At 34.2% G+C, this 19736-nt stretch overlaps 5 protein-coding genes and 1 long non-coding RNA gene across 6 annotated transcripts in view; 4 read left to right on the top strand and 2 right to left on the bottom strand.

Moving 5' to 3' along the window:
• LOC143580483 (uncharacterized) overlaps positions 1-19736 on the bottom strand; it is a 70009-nt gene that overhangs the window by 47441 nt on the left and 2832 nt on the right. The window lies entirely within an intron of this gene.
• Positions 84-3435, top strand: LOC143580477 (uncharacterized). Its single transcript, XM_077063485.1, has 10 exons — positions 84-302; positions 898-1065; positions 1228-1408; positions 1788-1844; positions 1935-2005; positions 2245-2323; positions 2413-2472; positions 2562-2662; positions 2742-2802; positions 2891-3435. Exons 1-10 carry the CDS (start codon positions 118-120, stop codon positions 3293-3295), a joined length of 1368 nt encoding a protein of 455 aa, XP_076919600.1. The 5' UTR covers positions 84-117; the 3' UTR covers positions 3296-3435.
• Positions 3915-5365, bottom strand: LOC143580476 (uncharacterized). Its single transcript, XR_013143664.1, has 3 exons — positions 5162-5365; positions 4964-5069; positions 3915-3984 (listed from the first exon to the last, which is right to left on the bottom strand). It is a non-coding gene; the product is annotated as an uncharacterized LOC143580476 (long non-coding RNA).
• On the top strand, positions 8741-10132 carry LOC143580475 (disease resistance protein RUN1-like). The gene is made up of 2 exons (XM_077063484.1): positions 8741-8983; positions 9701-10132. Exons 1-2 carry the CDS (start codon positions 8775-8777, stop codon positions 10101-10103), a joined length of 612 nt encoding a protein of 203 aa, XP_076919599.1. The 5' UTR covers positions 8741-8774; the 3' UTR covers positions 10104-10132.
• Positions 10131-12719, top strand: LOC143580470 (TMV resistance protein N-like). Its single transcript, XM_077063479.1, has 3 exons — positions 10131-10814; positions 10900-11190; positions 12549-12719. Exons 1-3 carry the CDS (start codon positions 10257-10259, stop codon positions 12717-12719), a joined length of 1020 nt encoding a protein of 339 aa, XP_076919594.1. The 5' UTR covers positions 10131-10256.
• LOC143580474 (protein MARD1-like) lies at positions 17567-18538 on the top strand. Its single transcript, XM_077063483.1, has 2 exons — positions 17567-18192; positions 18310-18538. The coding sequence occupies exons 1-2, from the start codon at positions 17573-17575 to the stop codon at positions 18425-18427; spliced, it is 738 nt and encodes a 245-aa protein (XP_076919598.1). The 5' UTR covers positions 17567-17572; the 3' UTR covers positions 18428-18538.

Here is a 19736-nt window from a genome sequence, read left to right as displayed (position 1 = left end):
TTTGATAACTGGGCTTAAGTTTAAGCGACGAAACACACAGTGTTTGAAGACGAAGTTGAACACAGAAAAACCGCCACTAAACCCTAGGTAGCACTAGCAGTCGTGGGCGTACGGAAAATGGAGGACGACGAACCTCTTAACACTACGGAAGATACTACTACTACTACTAATAATAATAATAATAATAATAATAATAAAGAAGCTTTGGAAACTGAAGTTGCTCCGGCTCTAATCTCCGCCCACCCTGCTCACCACTCAGTCGCCGTGGCCGTTGGATGTGAGCTTCGTGTATTCGATCTGCGGTAAACTTTTAATCAATTTATGTTACTTTTTAAGTTTTTGGCATCTCATTGAAGAAGATTATGTGCTCTTGAAGTGATATGGTAGATTATAAGCAGAAGCTGACGGATTCGGTTTATGATTTTGTAAAATTCGACTTACGGTTTGGTTTTGGTTTTGCATAGGTGCAAACAGAAAAACCTGAACTTAACATAATTTTTAGATTTTTATTTTTTATTTTAAGGAATTTATAAGAATTAATAAATATGTAATTCAAGTATAGTAGCTAGAATGTATAGTAATTAATTAGTTATTAATTTTTATGCCAAATTTTATTTCCGGGCCAAAATTTTCAAGCTAAAGATCGAAAAAACCAAAACCGAAAAAACTGAAACCGAACTGTTTCAAAATTCAAAAACCAAAGTTTTGATTTTTGATACGGTTTTTAGCCCAAAAACCGACCCAAACCGAATGACCCCTGTGCTAAAATCTGAACTCATTTAGTTTTACAAGTTCGGCATCAATAGTCGAGTGAAAAGGATGCTTTTGCAGTTAATACTGTTTATATAACCAAACATTTTCTGGATTTGAAAATCTCATAATTTTGCTGCTCTACAGAGAAAGCGGTCCAGTAACTTTAGGGGCGAATTCGAATGAGGCTTTCAATCATAAGGAGTCTATCAGAGCAATCCGATATGGCGCAAAGGGTAAAATACTTGTGTCTGCTGGAGACGATAAAGTAGTTAAGATTTGGGCTACAGATCCATGGCGGTGCTTGTATTCTGTGTAAGTGATGTATGCAACTTTATTATGGATCAAAAGTGCATGCACTGTTTATTTTGATATTGTCCAATCACCCCTATGTTGACCGTTTTATGCTCGACTGCGGGTCATGCTTTTATCTTGTAACTTGTTTTCATTGGTATTGATCAACTTTAATCTTAAAAGGGCAACCGAGAAGAAAGTGAGTGCCGTTGCCATAAGTGACAATGGCCAATTTGTTTGTTATGCTGATAAATTTGGAACTGTTTGGGTTGTTGAATTGGACGAGTTTGTTGAAAATCAAGTGTTAGTCCAGAAGAAGGGATCACCGCTTCTTTCTCACTATTGTAGCATCATTACTAGTCTGGTAAGCGGTTAATCTTGATTGTGCATAAGAGCATTCTCATCCCACCCTTTATCCCTAAACTAAAAATTACACTAAAACTCATTACATTTTCTCTCTCTATTTCAATTAAATAATACTTTTTATACTTTTTATCATTACCTTTTCTCTTTCCTTCACTCACAACCACTTTCAAAATATATTAAAAATTATAGGGAGTGAACAGTAACTTTTCAAATATACGGAAAAATCACTATTTCTAAAATATAAAACCTCTTCACTCACAACACCCTAAATCACTCTCTAAATTATAAAAACACCCCTCACATAAAATGAGGGGTTGGATGAGAATGCTCTAACTCATTTACTATTTAGAAACACTAACAGGAATATCATTCTGCAGGAGTTTTCACCAGATGGGCAGTTCATTATTACTGCTGACCGTGATTTCAAAATTCGTGTAACACACTTCTCATACCTTTATTCTCATTTTTATATAGCCAGCCATCACACATTTTTAAACACAGTTTTCGTCTTTCCATCACCACAGGTCTCTGTGTTCCCGAAGAAACCTTTAAATGGAGCTCATGAGATACAAAGCTATTGCCTTGGCCATACAGAGTGAGTTTCTTGAGATCACATATTTTATGTTTTTAGTAAATACAAATGAGTACCCTTTATAGATTGAGATCACATCAAACATAGCTAAAAAGCTTTATAGTTTCAGTTCAATACTTCAATGAGAGTGCACATTAAATCAAACATCTTTTAAAAGTGTTCATACCTTCTTCTATTGACTAAATTGAGTTCATTGTTATAATGTTATCTACTTTACACCTGTTGTGTTGCATCTATGGCAGATTTGTGTCATGTTTAGCTTTTGTTTACAATCAGGATTGTCCACAAGGGTATCTGGTCTCTGGAAGCGGTGATGCAACGGTAAGAAATATTACAACTTTAATTTTTTAATAGCTTGGATAATAGTATTTTATTCTCTGCCTAATAACTTTGACACTCTTGTGCTTTAGGTTCGTTTGTGGGATTATGCATCTGGATTGCTTCTTCATACATGCGATGTTGGATCACAGGTTTCTTGTTTTTCTTTCAAATTAGCAGTTTGAAGTAATATAACAGTTTATACTCATACCTGATGTAAAATGATATTGGTTGGTTATAGGTAGGAAATCAAGAAGCTAACGGATCAGAAAGCAATCATTATGCAGTTACAGATCTTTGTACATCATCTGATGGCTCATCAATTTGTGTAGCTGTTCAAAGGTAAAGTCTTGTCAACTTCAGTTATTTCTTTGTTCAATGATGAGCTTGAACACTCTAATGTTGTAATATTAAAATGCAGCGTGCCAGGAATATTGTTGTTGAGTTCTTATCTTTCTGCTAAAACTCTTTCTGTTATAAGAGTAAGTAACTGCAACTTTGAATATCGAAGAGTGACGTATAGGAATTATGTATGACATGTAATTAAAACTTTTGGCCTTGAATTTGCAGGTGGTGTCTATTACTGGAGAAGATTTTATACCTACAAGTTTAGGGACTTCATTAACATCTGATTTCCTATGGATGGTGATGGGTGTTTCCAACTTACCCGGTTTTAATGCTTCGTCACTGGCTCGGGTGCGTTTAATCACAGATTTAACAAAACACAATTCAGGAGCTGGTGACAATCATTACAACATATTGGAGGATAAACAAGTCCCGTGTGGAGAGCAACTGTTGCAACATCTGCAGGGAAGCTTGTCTATTGACAAGGATGTATTTTCTGCAGCTGCTGAAGCTGTGAAAACATCGATGCGCAATTTATTGATTAAGAAACAGTATTCTTCAGAGAGAAGGGAGTTCAGAAAACGAGGCCGAAATGATAAGAAGGGCAAAAGATCGCCTAAGAAGTTTTGAATTCATATGCAGGCCTTTCTATGGTCTTCCTTGTATTACTGAGTATGATTGAATTTTTAAGCTTATATTTTTTATTTCTCTAACTGTATGATCATGTATGTGACTTTGATTTAAGTTATAATGATAAACTATGATTAAAGCATCAAATATATCATGAACATAATTTGGGAAATTCAAAAAGTTTAGTTAGAATTATTATTGGTTTTCTTATTAGTTGATTGATTATAAATGATAATTGTTCAAACTTTTTTGTGAATTGGTATTATAAATAGTTATTCAAATGAAAATTTATTTTATTATGAAGTAGTGTGTACATCAGCAAAGAAGGCAACAGGCAACAAGGGGCGTCACTCGCCCTTTTTTAAAATGTTAAAAATAAACCTGTGTATAGTCAACCATCAGGTTTTTTCAATGTCAAGCACATCATTCTTTTAAAACCAACCAATATAAAAAATGATTTAATGATATTAACTTTGGTTTCTTTCATGTAAAACTAAAAATAAACCTGTCAATCTGTAATGCAAAAATAAGAGCATTGTTCTATGTAGCCTATGATCTAACCACAGTACAACAGAAACCGCCCACAAAGATAGAGCAAAACAAGATATGAACCCTCCCCAAAGCACCGTGTAATTGGCAGTTATGAACTATGAAATCCTTGGCATGTCTTCAACCCAATAGCCTACTTCCTGACAAGCCACCATGCAACATTTAAAAAGATACAATATATGCTCCATAATACTAAAATCAAGCATTTACTAAAATACATAACTTAAAATTGAATATTTTTTTTTTAAATTGTCTTCCGAACACTTCATGCAAAATGTATGAAATAAAATATATCCAGCCAGTTTTCCACAGAATTAAAATTAAAACCATAAAACTAGTCACACTTTTGACAGTACATTAGACATTTCCAGTAATCACATTACCAGTAAACTGTGTGCATAGTCAAAAAGTAGCATTTTGTTCGGTGATCATTAATCAACAGCCATACTTATGCAACCATATGAAAGTTTTGTACTGTGATGTGGGACAAAGAAGAACACCTAGACTCAAGTAAATATGCACTTGCACGTAGCCTAGTGATACAAGTGCTGCTATAACAAGTTTTTTGCATTAACTTATTGCGGTTTTACTTATGGAAGATCAAATATATGAGATTTTCTCAGGCTTATACCAATTTAATGTCTACACCATAAAAACATACAGTTGACGGATCAAAAAGAGATGCAAGAGAACTTAAACAGAATTGTACAGACTGGCTTATTGATAAGTATTCAATGGAGAGTCAAAGTCAAGGGTCATAGTCAAAGGCTTGATTTGGGGAGTCGATGGGGGAAGTTTCCAACACTTATTTAGAATCAATGGGCCTAGGGTCATATATTTAGGATTGTCTTGTTTTATTTTGATTATCAAATTATTCTTCTATCGGAGATTGCCCCTCTTGAATCAGGCCAACAATGGTACTTTTTCAATAAAATCATTCGTTGATTATCAGAAATCAGGTATCTAACACTTATCCAAGATGACGCTTTTCAAATACTAGTATGATGCTGGAAATACAATTTCAACATAAAAAGAACTAGGTTATCAAGATAGAAAGTTTTCCTCAAAAGTCAAACAAATATATAATGACCATTATCATAAGAGATCAGAGACCCAAACCTGGGAATGAGATCATGCATGCTTAAACATTTTCATACTAAGCCAATAAAAGTATACAGCAACCACAAGCACAGGGAGTGTCAAAGGCACCAAGAAGCAATAATACCTGTTGCAGCAAATATATAGCAGAATCAGATACACATTTTTAAAGATATTAGTAACTTAAGGCCTTTGTTCTACCACATTGAACATTGATACCTGTCATTTTGTATTGCAAAGATAATTGCATTATCAGAAGGAGGAAGCAGCTTTGATATAACCGCAGTATAGAGGAAACCACCAAAGAAAGTACAGCCAAATATAATAAAGAATCCTCCCCAATAAACTCTCTCATTGGCTGCTATAAATTGTGAAATTGTTGGCATGTCTTAATATTTGAGACTACATCTGGCAACAGCCTAATTCCTGATTAAACACCAAGCAACACAGAAAATTATTCATTACAGGTTACAATCTACTATAATCAAGCAAAATTTTCAGCTGCTTCTTCTATGTAACTACCAATGAAATGTTTAGTTTTACCCAAATTTTAATCTGAATTTACCAATTTACCTCTTAAAGCAGTTACAAAATAGTGGATTAGATCAACAAAAGTCCCTATTTTCTCATTGAGGGATATTCAACAAACAATCACATTTTTACAAAATCAAGTTCACAGTAAAAAGAAGCCTTTTATTTTGGGACGGGTGGAATATAATCTTCTACCAACAACCATACTTGATACTTCAATACTTACGCAATAAGACGAAAAATTATATTAAGATGTGACAAAAGAAAATATACTCGACTGCTACTAATCGACTCAAAAGTGATGCACATACATGCTAGCCTAAAGAGTCATGGTGACTCAACTATCAATGATATAAGAGCTTTCTGCATCACCATATTACGGGTTTACTTCAAGCATGTAACCAAAGTTTAAAATATATATACCCGATCAACGTCCTCACCACATGACCACATCAATATACAGATTGCAGCATATAATTTAGGTAAAATTCAAGTAAAAATTTAAATGACAAATACTTAAATCAACATTCAATTCAATATGCTGCAAATGATCACTAAATTTTTTAGCACTATGAAATGAACACATGAAAATCAATTATCAATATAACAATCGTCTACATACAACACTACAGTACTATTTCTTTTGGTTTAAGTTAGGGTTTAAGCAAAAAAATTAAACTTTAGGCAACAAATAATAACTCAAAAATCTTACATTCCAAATTAACTATGATTTCATTTTAGCCCTTGCATATTACAGCTTATAGTTAAGTTTCACCTCAAACAGACAAATAAATAAGTAATTAATCAAATTCATGCCTCAAGTCTATCAAAACTAGGTAAACCAGACGACTGTACAACTACGGATGCATAAATTACATGTTATTGCAGACGAACAAGCTCCGCAACAATAGTGATTGATTGATGTATAACAACACAGATCAAGTACCTGAATTGTGCGATTTTGGATTGGCTGAATCTGGAGGGCCCAAAAGGGTGGGCCTGTTAAAGAGAGTTTCTAATGTATTTGTTTTCAGAGGTGCACAGATGGATTAACCGGTTAATTTTCTAACCGGATTCTTTTGGCGGAAAATAATCGGTTAATCGGGTCGAATACTAACCGAGTTTGATAAATTAATTAAAAAAAATCGGTTAACTGATCGGGCAATAAGCAGTTAAAAACCGGTTTTTTAATCAAATAATAATAAAAAAATCGGTTAACCGATTAGTAACCGGTTTTAAAATCAATAATACAAATCGGTTACTAACCGGCGGTTAGGATCGGTTAGTAACCGGTAAGACTAAATTACAAATTTTGACTTTTATATTTAGAGGTAAAATTGTAATTTGTATTCCCGTAGTCAACACCAAAATGCAGGATGCCACATGTACTTCATTTTTTGACAGCCCATACCTTGACGTCTGAAAAATGAGGTATTATGAGCCCCTTCGTCAAGTTCATCTTTATAAAACAAAGACGCTATTTTCTACACACATGGTCTTCTCGGTTCTCAAAAATTCGTCATAAGCATAACATTTACATCAAATTAATTGCATTGATATGATTTAGTGAACGTGTTATGTGAAAATTATAACAATTGGTTGGTTACGGGATACCCATTTACCAATCTTGATTTTAAAAAAAATCATCCAGAAAAAGGCTTTTAAGATTGAAAAACAAGTTACCAATCGTGTAATTAAAGGGAAAATAACCAAAATGACCCATTTGATCAAACCATTTTCTTGACTAGCCCCTTAAGCTAAAAAAAATAACCAAAATAGCTCTTTTCTAAACAGTAGAATCCACCATAATAGAGCTGACATCCAGCATGTCTTTCTGGCACCCTTCGGTTTTTGAACAAATAACATCTTGACACGTATACACTTAATCGGTCGGGCCCGACCACTTAGTTTTGGCGCCGACCGTTTATTTAACAGTTGGTCCGACAGTTTAATAAACGGTCGACCAATGGATCTATTCCGTCGGATCTTTATATTTACTCTGTCAACCAACAGATATATTCCGGCAGCCTTCATAGCTACTATGTCGACCAACATATATATTCTGATGGCCTTCATTATTTTATGTTTGGTGAAAATTTTAAGGACTAACGGTAATAACACATAAATTTGTTTGGATAGTAAAATAGAAACTTTATATTTATTTGTATTAGGATATAATCATATAATAACTCTATAATATAACGTGAGGAAACTTGCCTGAACGTTCCCCATGCTGACTTTCCATTTCCACCATTCAACTTCGAATTTAACATTTTGATGCCCAAACCCTTTTAATCACCACATACGATTCCAATCTAACTCCACCTCGTAATAGCACCTTCCGATCGTATGTCACTCCGGTAACAGAACAACTAACCTTTATCGTTTATGTTAATTCGTTTAAATGATGGTATTATTTTCATACTTGCCTGTTTCTGATCTGATTGATGCTATTTTCGTAGTACTATGTTATAGTATTTGTTGGAGTTAGTTACCGAACCGTCATTTGGTCTGTGTTGCAAGGAAGAAATCTTGGAGTGCAAGAAAAGTTTATTTAAAGCCTTGAAGGGTTACAGATAATCATTAAGTTCTGGTATAATCATCTCAACTGTTTTAAGTTAATTATTTATTATTGGTATTACATAGAGGATAAGTAATAGGAATCCTTGTTATAGTCTATTCGAGTCTATGGTATGGATTAATGTAATCAAGTTTTGAGTTATGTTCTTGTTGGTTAATAGAAATGGAGAGTTTATTCCAAAATTGATCGTTTTTACCCAAATACGGTTATATCAATTCACCCCCTTGATTATTATGATCTAGTTCGATGGGCGTCCTTTGGTCCGCTGAGTGTTTTTAGTCTATCATTTATTTTTCATTATCGGTTTCCTTATATCGCTCTGTTAGTCAGGGCATGCTAAACCAGAAAAGTGGACAGGGCTTTTGAAACTTTTAAGCAGCAGCTTGCACTACTTTAAAAATGAATCCATCCTCATTATCATCTAAGAGGAAAAGGGATCAAAGTTCTCTCGATGATGAACCCGAGTCATCATCTAAAAGGCCAAAGAATGACGTCTTCATCAATTACTCATTTGAAGATATCGGCAAAACCTTCATGAGCCACCTCCAGGTAGCACTTATTCGCAACAGTTTCACCATATCCGACCACACCATGCTCCCTGTTGGTCAAAATATGCGTTTAGAACTGTTGAAAGCTATAGAGGAATCTGAGATGTATGTTGTTGTATTCTCTCCTGGTTACGCTTCTTGTAGAAGGTGCCTCGATGAGCTGGTCGATATTATGGACAGCTTCAACAAGTCTGATGAAAGGAAAGTTGTTCCGGTATTTTATAAGGTGGAGCTGTCTGATGTTAGAAGTCAGCAAGGTCCTTTCATGGAACCTTTCCAAGCTCACCACACCAACACTAACTTACATCCACATAGAGTTCAAGAATGGAGACAAGCCCTCAAAGATGTCAGTCAGTTGTCTGGTCTTACCTTGCAAAATGGGTAATTTTCTTCAGTATCCTTGCCTTTGGTTGTTGTTACAAATAAGTTTTAGTTCCTGTGTAGTAAATAAAATGATAACGACCAGCATTGTTTATTTATTTTTCCAATTTTTTCATGTTTCAATGTTTGAAACAGTTTTAACTAAATAGTGCTTTTATACTGAAATGCCACTAAATTTGAACTTATGTTGTCTGCACATTTATATTTTATTATTGAAGTATGCTGGTAAAATTCACGGCCTATAATTTTACAAGGTAAAAAAGGTAAAGACAAGGTTTATATTTATAAAAACCCGAGTCCTGCAACTTACAAGTATTAAGTGCAATTGATCAGTATAAAAAATCTAATGCACGAGTAAATGTGAAACTAGTACAAGCATTTCAAAGGAAAACGTTTGAATAAAAAAACCTCATATCTAATTAATACGTGCGAAAAAAATGATATAACTTGAATCGATTATAGGTGGCCGAAAGAATTTATCTTACAAGTAACAGAAACGACTTAGGAAAAGAAGCACTCGTTCAACACAGAAATGTTTTCTCAAATTTTCAAAAGCATAATGCAAGTGTATGTCATGTAAAGGTTGATATGTTATGCAAGTTTATATTCATCAGTAACAACATTGACTGAAAGTAATTAATAAGTCAGGGCATGCTGTTTTTAGAGATGATACATATATACAAGGAAATTCATGAATTTCTCTCTGAAATTTGGCAGGGACGAGGCGGAATTTGTATTGAAAGTTGTTGAAGAACTTGAGAAGATGCAAAGACCACAAGAATTGCATGTTACAGACCACCCTATTGGGATAGCGTCTCGGGCAGAAGAACTCATCTCAACATTAAGGTTAGACCAAAAAGATCGTGTTTTGGTTGTTGCAATTTTTGGAATAAGTGGAATAGGTAAGACGACTATTGTCAAAGAGGCGTTTAACAGAATTGCTCCAAGTTTCGATCTTAGTTGTTTTCTTGCGGATATTCATCACATCTGCCAGGCTCCAAATTGGAAGGTTAAGTTGCCAAAGGCGCTCATATCTTGTCTAACTCATGAAAATAGGTTCTCAATCATGAGTAATCATAATGAAGGCGTTTCAAAGATAAGAAGGTTGGTAACTCGATGAAAGGTTCTTTTGGTCCTAGATGATGTTGATAACTTTGAGCAGTTGGAATTGTTAGGCATTTATCCTAAATGGTTCTATGAAGGAAGTAGAATAATTGCGACAACGAGGGATAAACGGTCCCTTGGTAACATACAGTATGTACCGTACCATACAATGTTGTTAAACAGAAGGGAATCTCTCAACCTTTTCACTCGGCTTATGTTTGTAGGAGACAGCCATGTTAACCCAAAGTTTATAAAAGAAGTTGTGAGTCGTGCTGGAGGGCTTCCCTTGGTTCTTAAGGTGTGGAGTAGCCATTTTAAACAGTATGAAAGGGAACAATGGCCAAATATATTGGAGACACTTAAGGGAATCCCGCATGGTGATGTTCAAAAGCAGCTCAAGTTGAGCTATGATTCACTTACTCCAAGACTTAAGAAATTGTTTCTAGACATTGCTTGTTTCTTTGATGTTGATGATGAAACGGATGATAAGGATTTAGTTGTCAAAGTATTTGAGGATGAAGACTCAAGATTCTTCCCAAACAATGAAATTAAATATCTAGTTGATAAAAGTCTTGTTGAAATAACATCAGACAGCAAATTGTGGATGCATCATGCGATTAGGGAAATGGGACTAGAAATTGTCCGACAAGAAAATGAAGATGAGCCCGGACAACGTACTAGATTGTGGGATCAAAGGGATGTGATGCGCGTATTGACAGAATGTTCGGTATGATATCTTGTGTTTATGATATTATATGTACATTAGCTGAACACTTAGTAGCTATAACTCTCTTTCTTCATATTTTTTACAGGGAACAGAATCAGTTGAAAGCATTTCAGTGACATTGTTAAAGGACACGCACGATGTAACTCTGAATGCTTTTGGAAAGATGAGCAATTTGAGGTTGATTTACGTGTGGATTGATGGCTATGCTCATAGTCTTTCTTTCCATGACGAAACGACTCACTTATGTTTCAAAAAGTTGAAATGCATGCATTGGTTTCACTTCCCTTTTAAAAGCTTGGACAATTTTGATATGTGCAATGTTGTGGTTCTAACTATGACAGAGAGCAGATTGGAAACACTTTGGGAAGGAATCAAGGTATGACCTTGTCATTTTTATTTCCCATATCCTTGGTTATACCTATTCGCCTATCTCAACATTTTCTTATCCGTTACAAATTAGAACAATAGAACAGTTCGGAGTAAATTGGACTAACGTGAAAATTGGAGCTGAGCAAACCAATTGTTACAAAAACTTTAAAAAGATTCAGATATAAGTAAATATCAGACCATTTTGTATATAAATATAACATAATATAGATGATTGTCAATTGTATATTGCTCATTATATATAGAGACCCAATGTAACCCTATTTTACAAATGATACAATGCAATCATTCCCTGGTTTTACAGTAGGGAAACAAGCCAAGTTACTTGTGAGCTACTTGAGATCAACTCGTTAAGCTCGAATCGAGTCAAACTTAAACGAGCTCGAGCCTGAAAATATGCGTGTTTAATAAATGAGCTATCGTATATTAAACAAGCTGAGCTCGGGCTTGGTTTTTTGTTAGTGTATAAGGGTATCGATATCAATCTAATGAAACAAAAACTCTCTATTTTATTTTTTGGTTAGTTTATTACAACTCATTAACTAATTCATTATGAGATTGATTGTCAACAATTTATTAGTAAAGACTAGATGATCATAGATCTAAAATGAAACTTTTTTGTCGAGAAAATATATAAAATTGACCTAGATATATTTTTTATCAACTCATGTAACCCTTTAACAAAATTTATTAGTAGTCTCAGTCAAATTTTTAAATTGAAATTTGTTTTTTGTTTTCTCAAGTTTGATTAAAAATAACTCAATTTATTAGGCAAAAGTTTATAATCATTTTGAGTAATTTATTACATAAATGAAGTACAGAATATGGAAAATAAAGGAGTTTAGGTTCTTTATTTATGTGTTTATTTATTTGTAGCAAATACTAAAGATATAACTTTGAGAAATAAGCTGAAATTACTTAATTATAGAACCTTATAAATTTTAGATAGTCTGCAGGTAAAAGAAAATATAGAAAAAGGAAAAAAATTGAGATGTAATATCTTATGTATATCGATGTGGGCGTGAATTATTATTATATGCTGTTTATGTATTTAGCAATATGTTATGGGGTTTTACGGAAAATAGAAGTGGAATTACGCATTAACTGTTTGGTGTTGAATGTTCATAATTACTAATTAGACACCTGAATTTTGTTGTGGTAGCATTGTGAGTGATTGACATCTGGTAGTTCGTTCTCCTCTTATATATGCATAAACACATATAAATCTTAGCTGTGGATAAATAAAAAATAGAAGCAACATCTTAATTTCATTTCAAAGTATATATACATATGTTATATATAAATATTATAATGCGGTGTTATATGTGTTTGTTTATGTGTTTCCAGAGTCTCAAGAAGCTAAGGGTCCTCGATGTAAGAAACTCGTACTCATTAACCAAGACTGGCAACTTGTCTGGACTTGAGAATCTTGAGGAACTGTACTTTCACGATTGCGTAAACTTAAAAAGTTGCACCGCTCTATTGGCGATCTTCAAAAACTTGCTATCTTGGATTTAAGGTCAATCAGACCGTTAAAGAGGATCCCTTGGGAAATTATGGGCAAGCTAACATCCATGCAAAAACTCGTTCTCGGTAACACATATGGTCCCAGCCCTAAATTAGATTTTGATGAGGTTCATGAACCTTTGTTACACTCTTTACAGAAATGCCCCATAACAGAACTAAGTCTTTATGGATGCAACCTATCAGGTGGAGTTGTAAGCCTACCATGGTTAAAACACTTTGCCTTATTTCAATCCAATTACTCTAGCCATCCTGATAGCCTTCTCCAACTCCATCAATTGAACACAATAGAGTTTGGATATTGTAGCCTCATACAATCGATTCCAAACCTTCCTAGAACCGTGACATCCATTAAAGTATATGGATGTGGAAGTCTGGTGAATCTTCCTTGTAACATTACCGAGTTAAAATCTCTAACAGTACTTGACTTTAGAGACTGCCCCAAACTTGGAAGTGAAGACCCTCATTTTCTCATGAAGGTCACCGGACTAACGAACTTGGGTGTTTTAAAAATGGAAAAATGCGGTGTCTCCCAAGTACCCGACGAGATTGGGAATTTGGTTTCATTAAAGGAGTTAGACCTTTCGTTCAATCCATTCATCTCTAGCCTTCCTGACACCTTAAGCAACCTTTCCCAGCTGCTTTACCTCAGCATAAGCAACTGTCATCTATTAAGGCTACTTCCACTTCTTCCATCAAACTTGACAAATATAGATGCACGGGGGTGTCCTTCATTACGCGCTAAACTGCAGAAGGTATGCAATCCCTCCCTCGCAAATTAATTAATTTTCTAATCACCTGTTTCATGTATTATATACGCTGCCTGCTTGTAACACGCTTTAGTGTTCCCAACAACAGGATTCTCCCTTCAGTAATAGATTAATGATTATTCTCTCATGGGAGAACAGGGTTCCTCGCTGGTGTAATTATCAGAGCAGGGGACGCGTTTTATCTTTTGTAGCACCAGTGCACATGGCCAACATCCGTGGTATCATCTTATGTGTAAACATCTACCTGCATTACTTCGACAACGACGTTAGCATTGTTTCTAAAATGTATAATAAAACGAAAAACACAAGTCATTGTTTCAAAGCTTATACAAGTCATCCTTCCACACCAGACTCATTAAATAATTGCATGTGTGCCATGTTTTCTCCACTTGATGATACAACACTTTTGGTGGAACCCGGTGACTCTATGACAATGGTACTCAGACTTCCTCAAGGATCGGTTTTGAGTTCTGGGTTACGTTTGATATCTGAGAGTGATGTGGTGGATTGTAATTTAATCATTCAAACTGTTACCGAACCATATCCCCTCAGAGATAGCCAAAAAGTGTTGACTGATCAATTAAATGCTATTTTCAACAATTCACATGGGGGTGATTATTTCTGTATCGCTAATGAAGATTATTTCTGTTCCGGTGATGAAGATGAGCTTTGGTATAAACATATATAAATAGTTATAATAGTTGTGTGAGTCTTTAAACACAAGTATTCCTCATTGTAATTAGATATATATGTGATTCATTAGGTGTCACATTTTTGTTCTTAGTTTCATTTTAATTTCATAGTTTTCAAGATATTAATTGGACTCTTGATAAAATTTGTTGATTGAGCCTCTAATTGAACACCCAGTTTTCTCATTAATCTAATGTTTCTTTGACTGTTTGAAAAATTCTGGCTTTTATAGTTGTCTCTTTAATGAAAAATAATGGTCAAGTTTGTACCTATTTATGATATAGTTTTTTTATAGCAATTTAATGCATCATGCTTGACATTTTTTTAGCAAAGTAGATTGGAATTTCCTGGGGCTTGACCAAGAATAAATATACGAGTAACGATTGTTAGTAGCGGTTGCTGCCATATTTTTAGAGGGGGAATAATATACTTAGCGTGGTTGTATACGAGTTGGTTTCATATATGAATGCAGGGTTTTTGACAAATAGATCATGATATAGGGGAGTTTGCATATTAAGTATTTTTAAGAGGCCATAGACATAATTTAAAGAACATGTAAACAGAGAAAGAAATTTGAATCGATGGTCATGTTAGTGTCTTAAGACGTGACGAACAGATTCATAATTTCTTATTATGGATTAGTGAATAGTGAGTCTAACACAGCAACAAAATTCGTGGGCACACCTTTAAGCCATGGAGTTGAGACTACAAGGAGCCCCAATTGACCCGTTTTACCCGTTCAACCTCTTTGACAGGTTATATACTTTACTCTTTGGAGTTAGGACCCATTATCAAATAATAATCGTTTCTAGTAACAACTAAAAAATATCATCTATATTTTTTAGTGAATGGGCCAAAATGTATATTTAAAATAACGGGTAAAAGTTATAAATATAATGAACATTTTGGTAAACTTTTAATTTTATTATTTTATAATACCCGGACAGAGACCACCATTTACTTTTGATCTATTCAGCCGATTAAATAATAGCAATAACAAACCTAGATTAGTTACAAATGTATAAACAATTTAAACTTAAGTAGTATGACAAGCTCTTACGTTTTAGTAGTTTGATATGTTTCTTAATGTTTTGTGGTTACTCGGTCAATTCTGTTCTCACAAATTAAGTGATTTATCATTCGATCTTAAACAAATACTCTTTTCCTTTAGAATGAAAAGAAAGAAAGTCACGCATTTATCGACTGCTTATATTAATAGATTGTACTTTGGTCTTAAACAAAATGATTTGTGTTTAGAAAGCAATTCGATATAGTGATGGCATTATGACATTAGAGTGCGCACGAACATGTATAAAACTAGTTAATTCATGTTCGCGGTTAGTTTGATTTATAGTGTGTGTCCATATTGATTATGATTTACAAACGAGACACCACCTTACTTTATTATGTGTTTTGCTTCTAAAGTAAGATTTGGCATTTACTCCTTTTTTTTTCTTAATCTCAAATTTACTTTATGAAGTTACCCAGAATTTGGATGTTAAATAAGATAAAACTATCATAAAAAAACAATTTTTGTAATTTAGCCTTAAAAATAACCTTCTCATAAGCTAATAAGTGACAAAATATAGGAAAACATTACATAATACAAAATAATGTCACATCAATGGTGTATGAATGTATGATAAAAGTCACGCCAAGAACTTTAAAAAGAACTGGACCCACCCACTTTAACTTGATTCGAGTATTCATGTATTTTTGTGGGTCCGATAACGCATTAGGTTTATCTGGAGGATATGTTATTGGTACATCCTTTGGTTATCCACACATCTTACATACGATGGTATAGGAGGTTATACGATTGTATGGAACCCATTTGAAAGAGGGTATGTATAAGTCACAGGGTGTGTGGACAACCATAGTCTTATTTGTTGTCATGGCATGGGCCCCACCTGTTTTGTTGTACTATATTATATAAAAGAAAATATTAAATTTATTGTTGATCTAATAATTAACAGTTCCATAAGTTTACATTATTACATACCATCATACAAATGCTTATTTTTAATAATTTCTTATTAAATTAATATAATTTCACAACCTCAATTACTTTGCATATAATTCCAACACATACAATGACAAGGGATTTGATAGTGTTCACCAAATACACTTAATTGTAGTCTAAATGTGTACCCCGCATGGATGCTTTTGTGCAGGTTTGGTCTGAATTATATTCCAAGCAATCAACATAAATAGTGGTTTTGGTGCTTTTGTAGAATTCGGTGTGTAGTGCCAGTGGACTAGACCTTCAAAAGTAAATGACGGGACAGAGGTGGGCATAAAACCCCAGTTCTGGATCTGACCCGGTATACCCAACCGCGGGTGTGAATCGAATCCGGATCCAACCCTATCCAATTAAAACTCAGAACCGACCCAGCCAAAACCCGATAAAAATTCGACAAAACCAGTCAAAAACCCAACCATATTCGGAACCGGTTTCCAGTTCCTAAATAACCCAGTTACCCATCTCTATCAGGGGTAGGGAAATATGAGTTTTTCTTACACTTACCATAGATTTTCATAAAACCTGCTAGCTTAAGAACTCGTGTTATGTACAAGATACTTAAAAGAAATACAATTATGATATATATATATATATATTAAATGATTAAATTTAAAAAAAACCATATATTTTATCAAGTTAAATGATTTTATAAGTTCAAATTGTATTTTCTAATAGAATATTCATACGACTGTGTGGTGTATTCTTACACAATTTCTTCATAATCACGAAAAAAAATGCGCCTAGTGATTTTATAATTTGTAATTATATTTTTTAATGAAATAACGAATTTAACAAAGAAATATTTTTTTATATATAATTAAGAAGCTACAACGCTTTTACCACTTTTCAGTTATGTAGTGGTGTTCACGCTCTGGGTATCCGTCATATACTTATATTAGTAGCTTCAACTTATACGTGGACGTTTAGCACGGTTTTGGTTAAACAGGCATATAATCATGTAAATGGACAGTAAAAAAACTTTTGGAATCTACCATTAACAGTCGTATAATATCAAATCAATAATGGTATTGTGTATGCATAGAACTTGAGTGGTGAGTATAGCCTCACCTATCAATTTCTTTTTATATCTTGCAGATGAATTTCATTTCATTTAATCATCAAAAATTGACAGGTCCAAACTCCAAAGTCCAACAATCTTCTTTAATGCTCAAATTAGGCATGTCTTTTCTTTCTACTTTTTGAATCTTGTAAAAAGATACAAGCTTTTGATCAATCATTGCACAAACCCTTTTTCATGAATTAATCTCTTCTTGTTCATAAATATATGCATGATCAGTTGATCACTCTCTTGCTTGCTGTCAAAAACACCAAATCTTTCATTTTTATTATTTAACTGAGCTTAAATGGCTACCACCCAAAACCCCACAAAGCCAATTTCATCTTTTCTTGGTTCTCCAAGATTCTTGAATGGCTTCTTCATGTCTAAAACTCTTGATGCAGACTCATCACCAACCTCAGTTCTCAACAACCCATTTGGATTCAGACAAAGCCCAGTCAAACCCAGAAAGATCTTTGAAGAAATCAGCAACCCATTTGAGAAACTTGAATATGAATCTGAATCCAAATCAAGAAATGGAATTGCTCTTGCTTTGATGCAAGAAGACCCTATTGACACTATTAACCGAAAGATTCTTTTCGGATCATGTCTTACTATTCGTATCCCATCATCTGACCAGTTATGTTGTGATTTTGGGATCAAGACCCCGAAATCGCAGTTTATCGGTCAGTTGACTTCTCCAGGACCCGAGTCTCCTCGAGCTCTATCTTTGAGTGAGATGGAGCTCTCAGAGGAGTACACAAGGGTAATCACATACGGGTCCAACGCGAAAACAACGCATATTTATGATAATTGTGTTGTCGACTGTTGCTGTGATGTTCCAAAATCGACATGGCAGAGTTTTATTAGTTTCTGTCATACTTGCAAGAAGAATCTTGAAGATGACTGTGACATTTTCATGTACCGGTTAGTATAAAGTTTGAATTTGAAGTGTTTGTTATGAAATTTGACCAAAAAGATTTAAGTTTGATTAGGATTATTATTAATAATGACGGGATAAGTTCTTGATTTTTATGATTGTAGGGGTGAGAAAGCCTTTTGCAGTGAAGAATGCAGATGTCAAGAAATGGTTTTGGATGGATTGATGAATTCAGAGAAATGTCCTTCTGATTGTTTAATGGAGTTGGATTCAGTCTTGTAGGAAACTGATATGCTCATAAGTTTAGTTTCGCTTAGTGTCCTTTTAAGAAATAAGTTAGGTTTCTTGGAGTCATTAAAATGAGAAAAATATTTGAAAGTTAGTTGTTAGTTGTCTTACAAGTAAATTATGTAAATCAAACTTGTGGCTTGGAGTATAATATATAATATGTATGGATTTGAACCAGTATGTGTATTTCTGTCACGAAAATCATTCGTACAGTGGAAGACCTAAAGTGTCAATTAATTATCTTTTTAATAACAAATTTACTCAAAAGAACCTGTCACACACAAGCACTTTTATACTTTTTAATATGTTATTCATGGTATTTTGGGAAGTCCTTATTCAGGTCTATTGGTTGTTGGAACTTGGATGCTGGATCGCTGGGAGACTAGGGTGTGCAAGCCACTCAAGAATACTAAAAGCTCCAACCAAGTATAGTTTAAAAAAGCAAGAGCTCAAAAAATAAACAAGCTCAACTGCCCAAGCACAAGGTTCACTTATCAATTCAAATATGCTACACGAGCCAATTTAATATATACAACTATACAATTATGTTGTATAGAATCATAATTACAATTATAATTATGCATAAAAAATAAATGTAAACACGTTAATAAACAACAATAAACAAGCTTGAGCTTCAAAAGCCACAAGTTACACAGTTTCCCAGAAGTTATACAAGCTGCTCTTGAGTTTAGACCAGCACAAGGTCAACTCATTTACATTACCAACGGAGACAAGATTTGCTAGGATCATGAAGTTAATGACTAGAGGTGGGCATAAAACCAGGTTCCTGGACCCGATCCAGGCGCACCCTGCTAAAACCCAACGAAACCCGTAACTGGTTCCTACCCAGTTCCCAAGAAGGAAAAGAAAACCAATTTGCCCACCTATACTAGTGAACAGTGATGGCCAACAGCAAGAGATTTTTGGTTCAACAACAATCAGCACAAGGACTGTCATGTTATAAGTTAAAAGATAACTCGTTAAAAGCTTGGGGTCACAACTCACAAGTACGAAGCCAGGATTGATATCCTATGCAATATTGACACCAAACGTAACATCATTATCATATATCATATGACCAAATTCAATCCAAGCCACGTACATCAACCATTCAATTCAATACACGAAATTGAGAACAGAAAATAAGCACCCTACATTAAGGGAAAAGCAACAAAACCAAAGTCATTTCACAAGACATAGCAAAACAAACGAACTCATTTCACGAGACATAGCAAAAGCAAGCAAAACTAGAAATTCAAAGGTTCGAAAGTAAAAGCAAAGACCAAAACAAACAGACAGACCA

This window comes from Bidens hawaiensis, unplaced genomic scaffold (assembly GCF_021521415.1).
Source record: "Bidens hawaiensis isolate Kalapana, Puna unplaced genomic scaffold, B.hawaiensis_p1.1 tig00030501_1, whole genome shotgun sequence".
Classification (NCBI taxonomy): domain Eukaryota; kingdom Viridiplantae; phylum Streptophyta; class Magnoliopsida; order Asterales; family Asteraceae; genus Bidens; species Bidens hawaiensis.
Note: the sequence above shows the minus strand (reverse complement) of the source record. Positions and strands in the feature narration are given on the sequence as shown.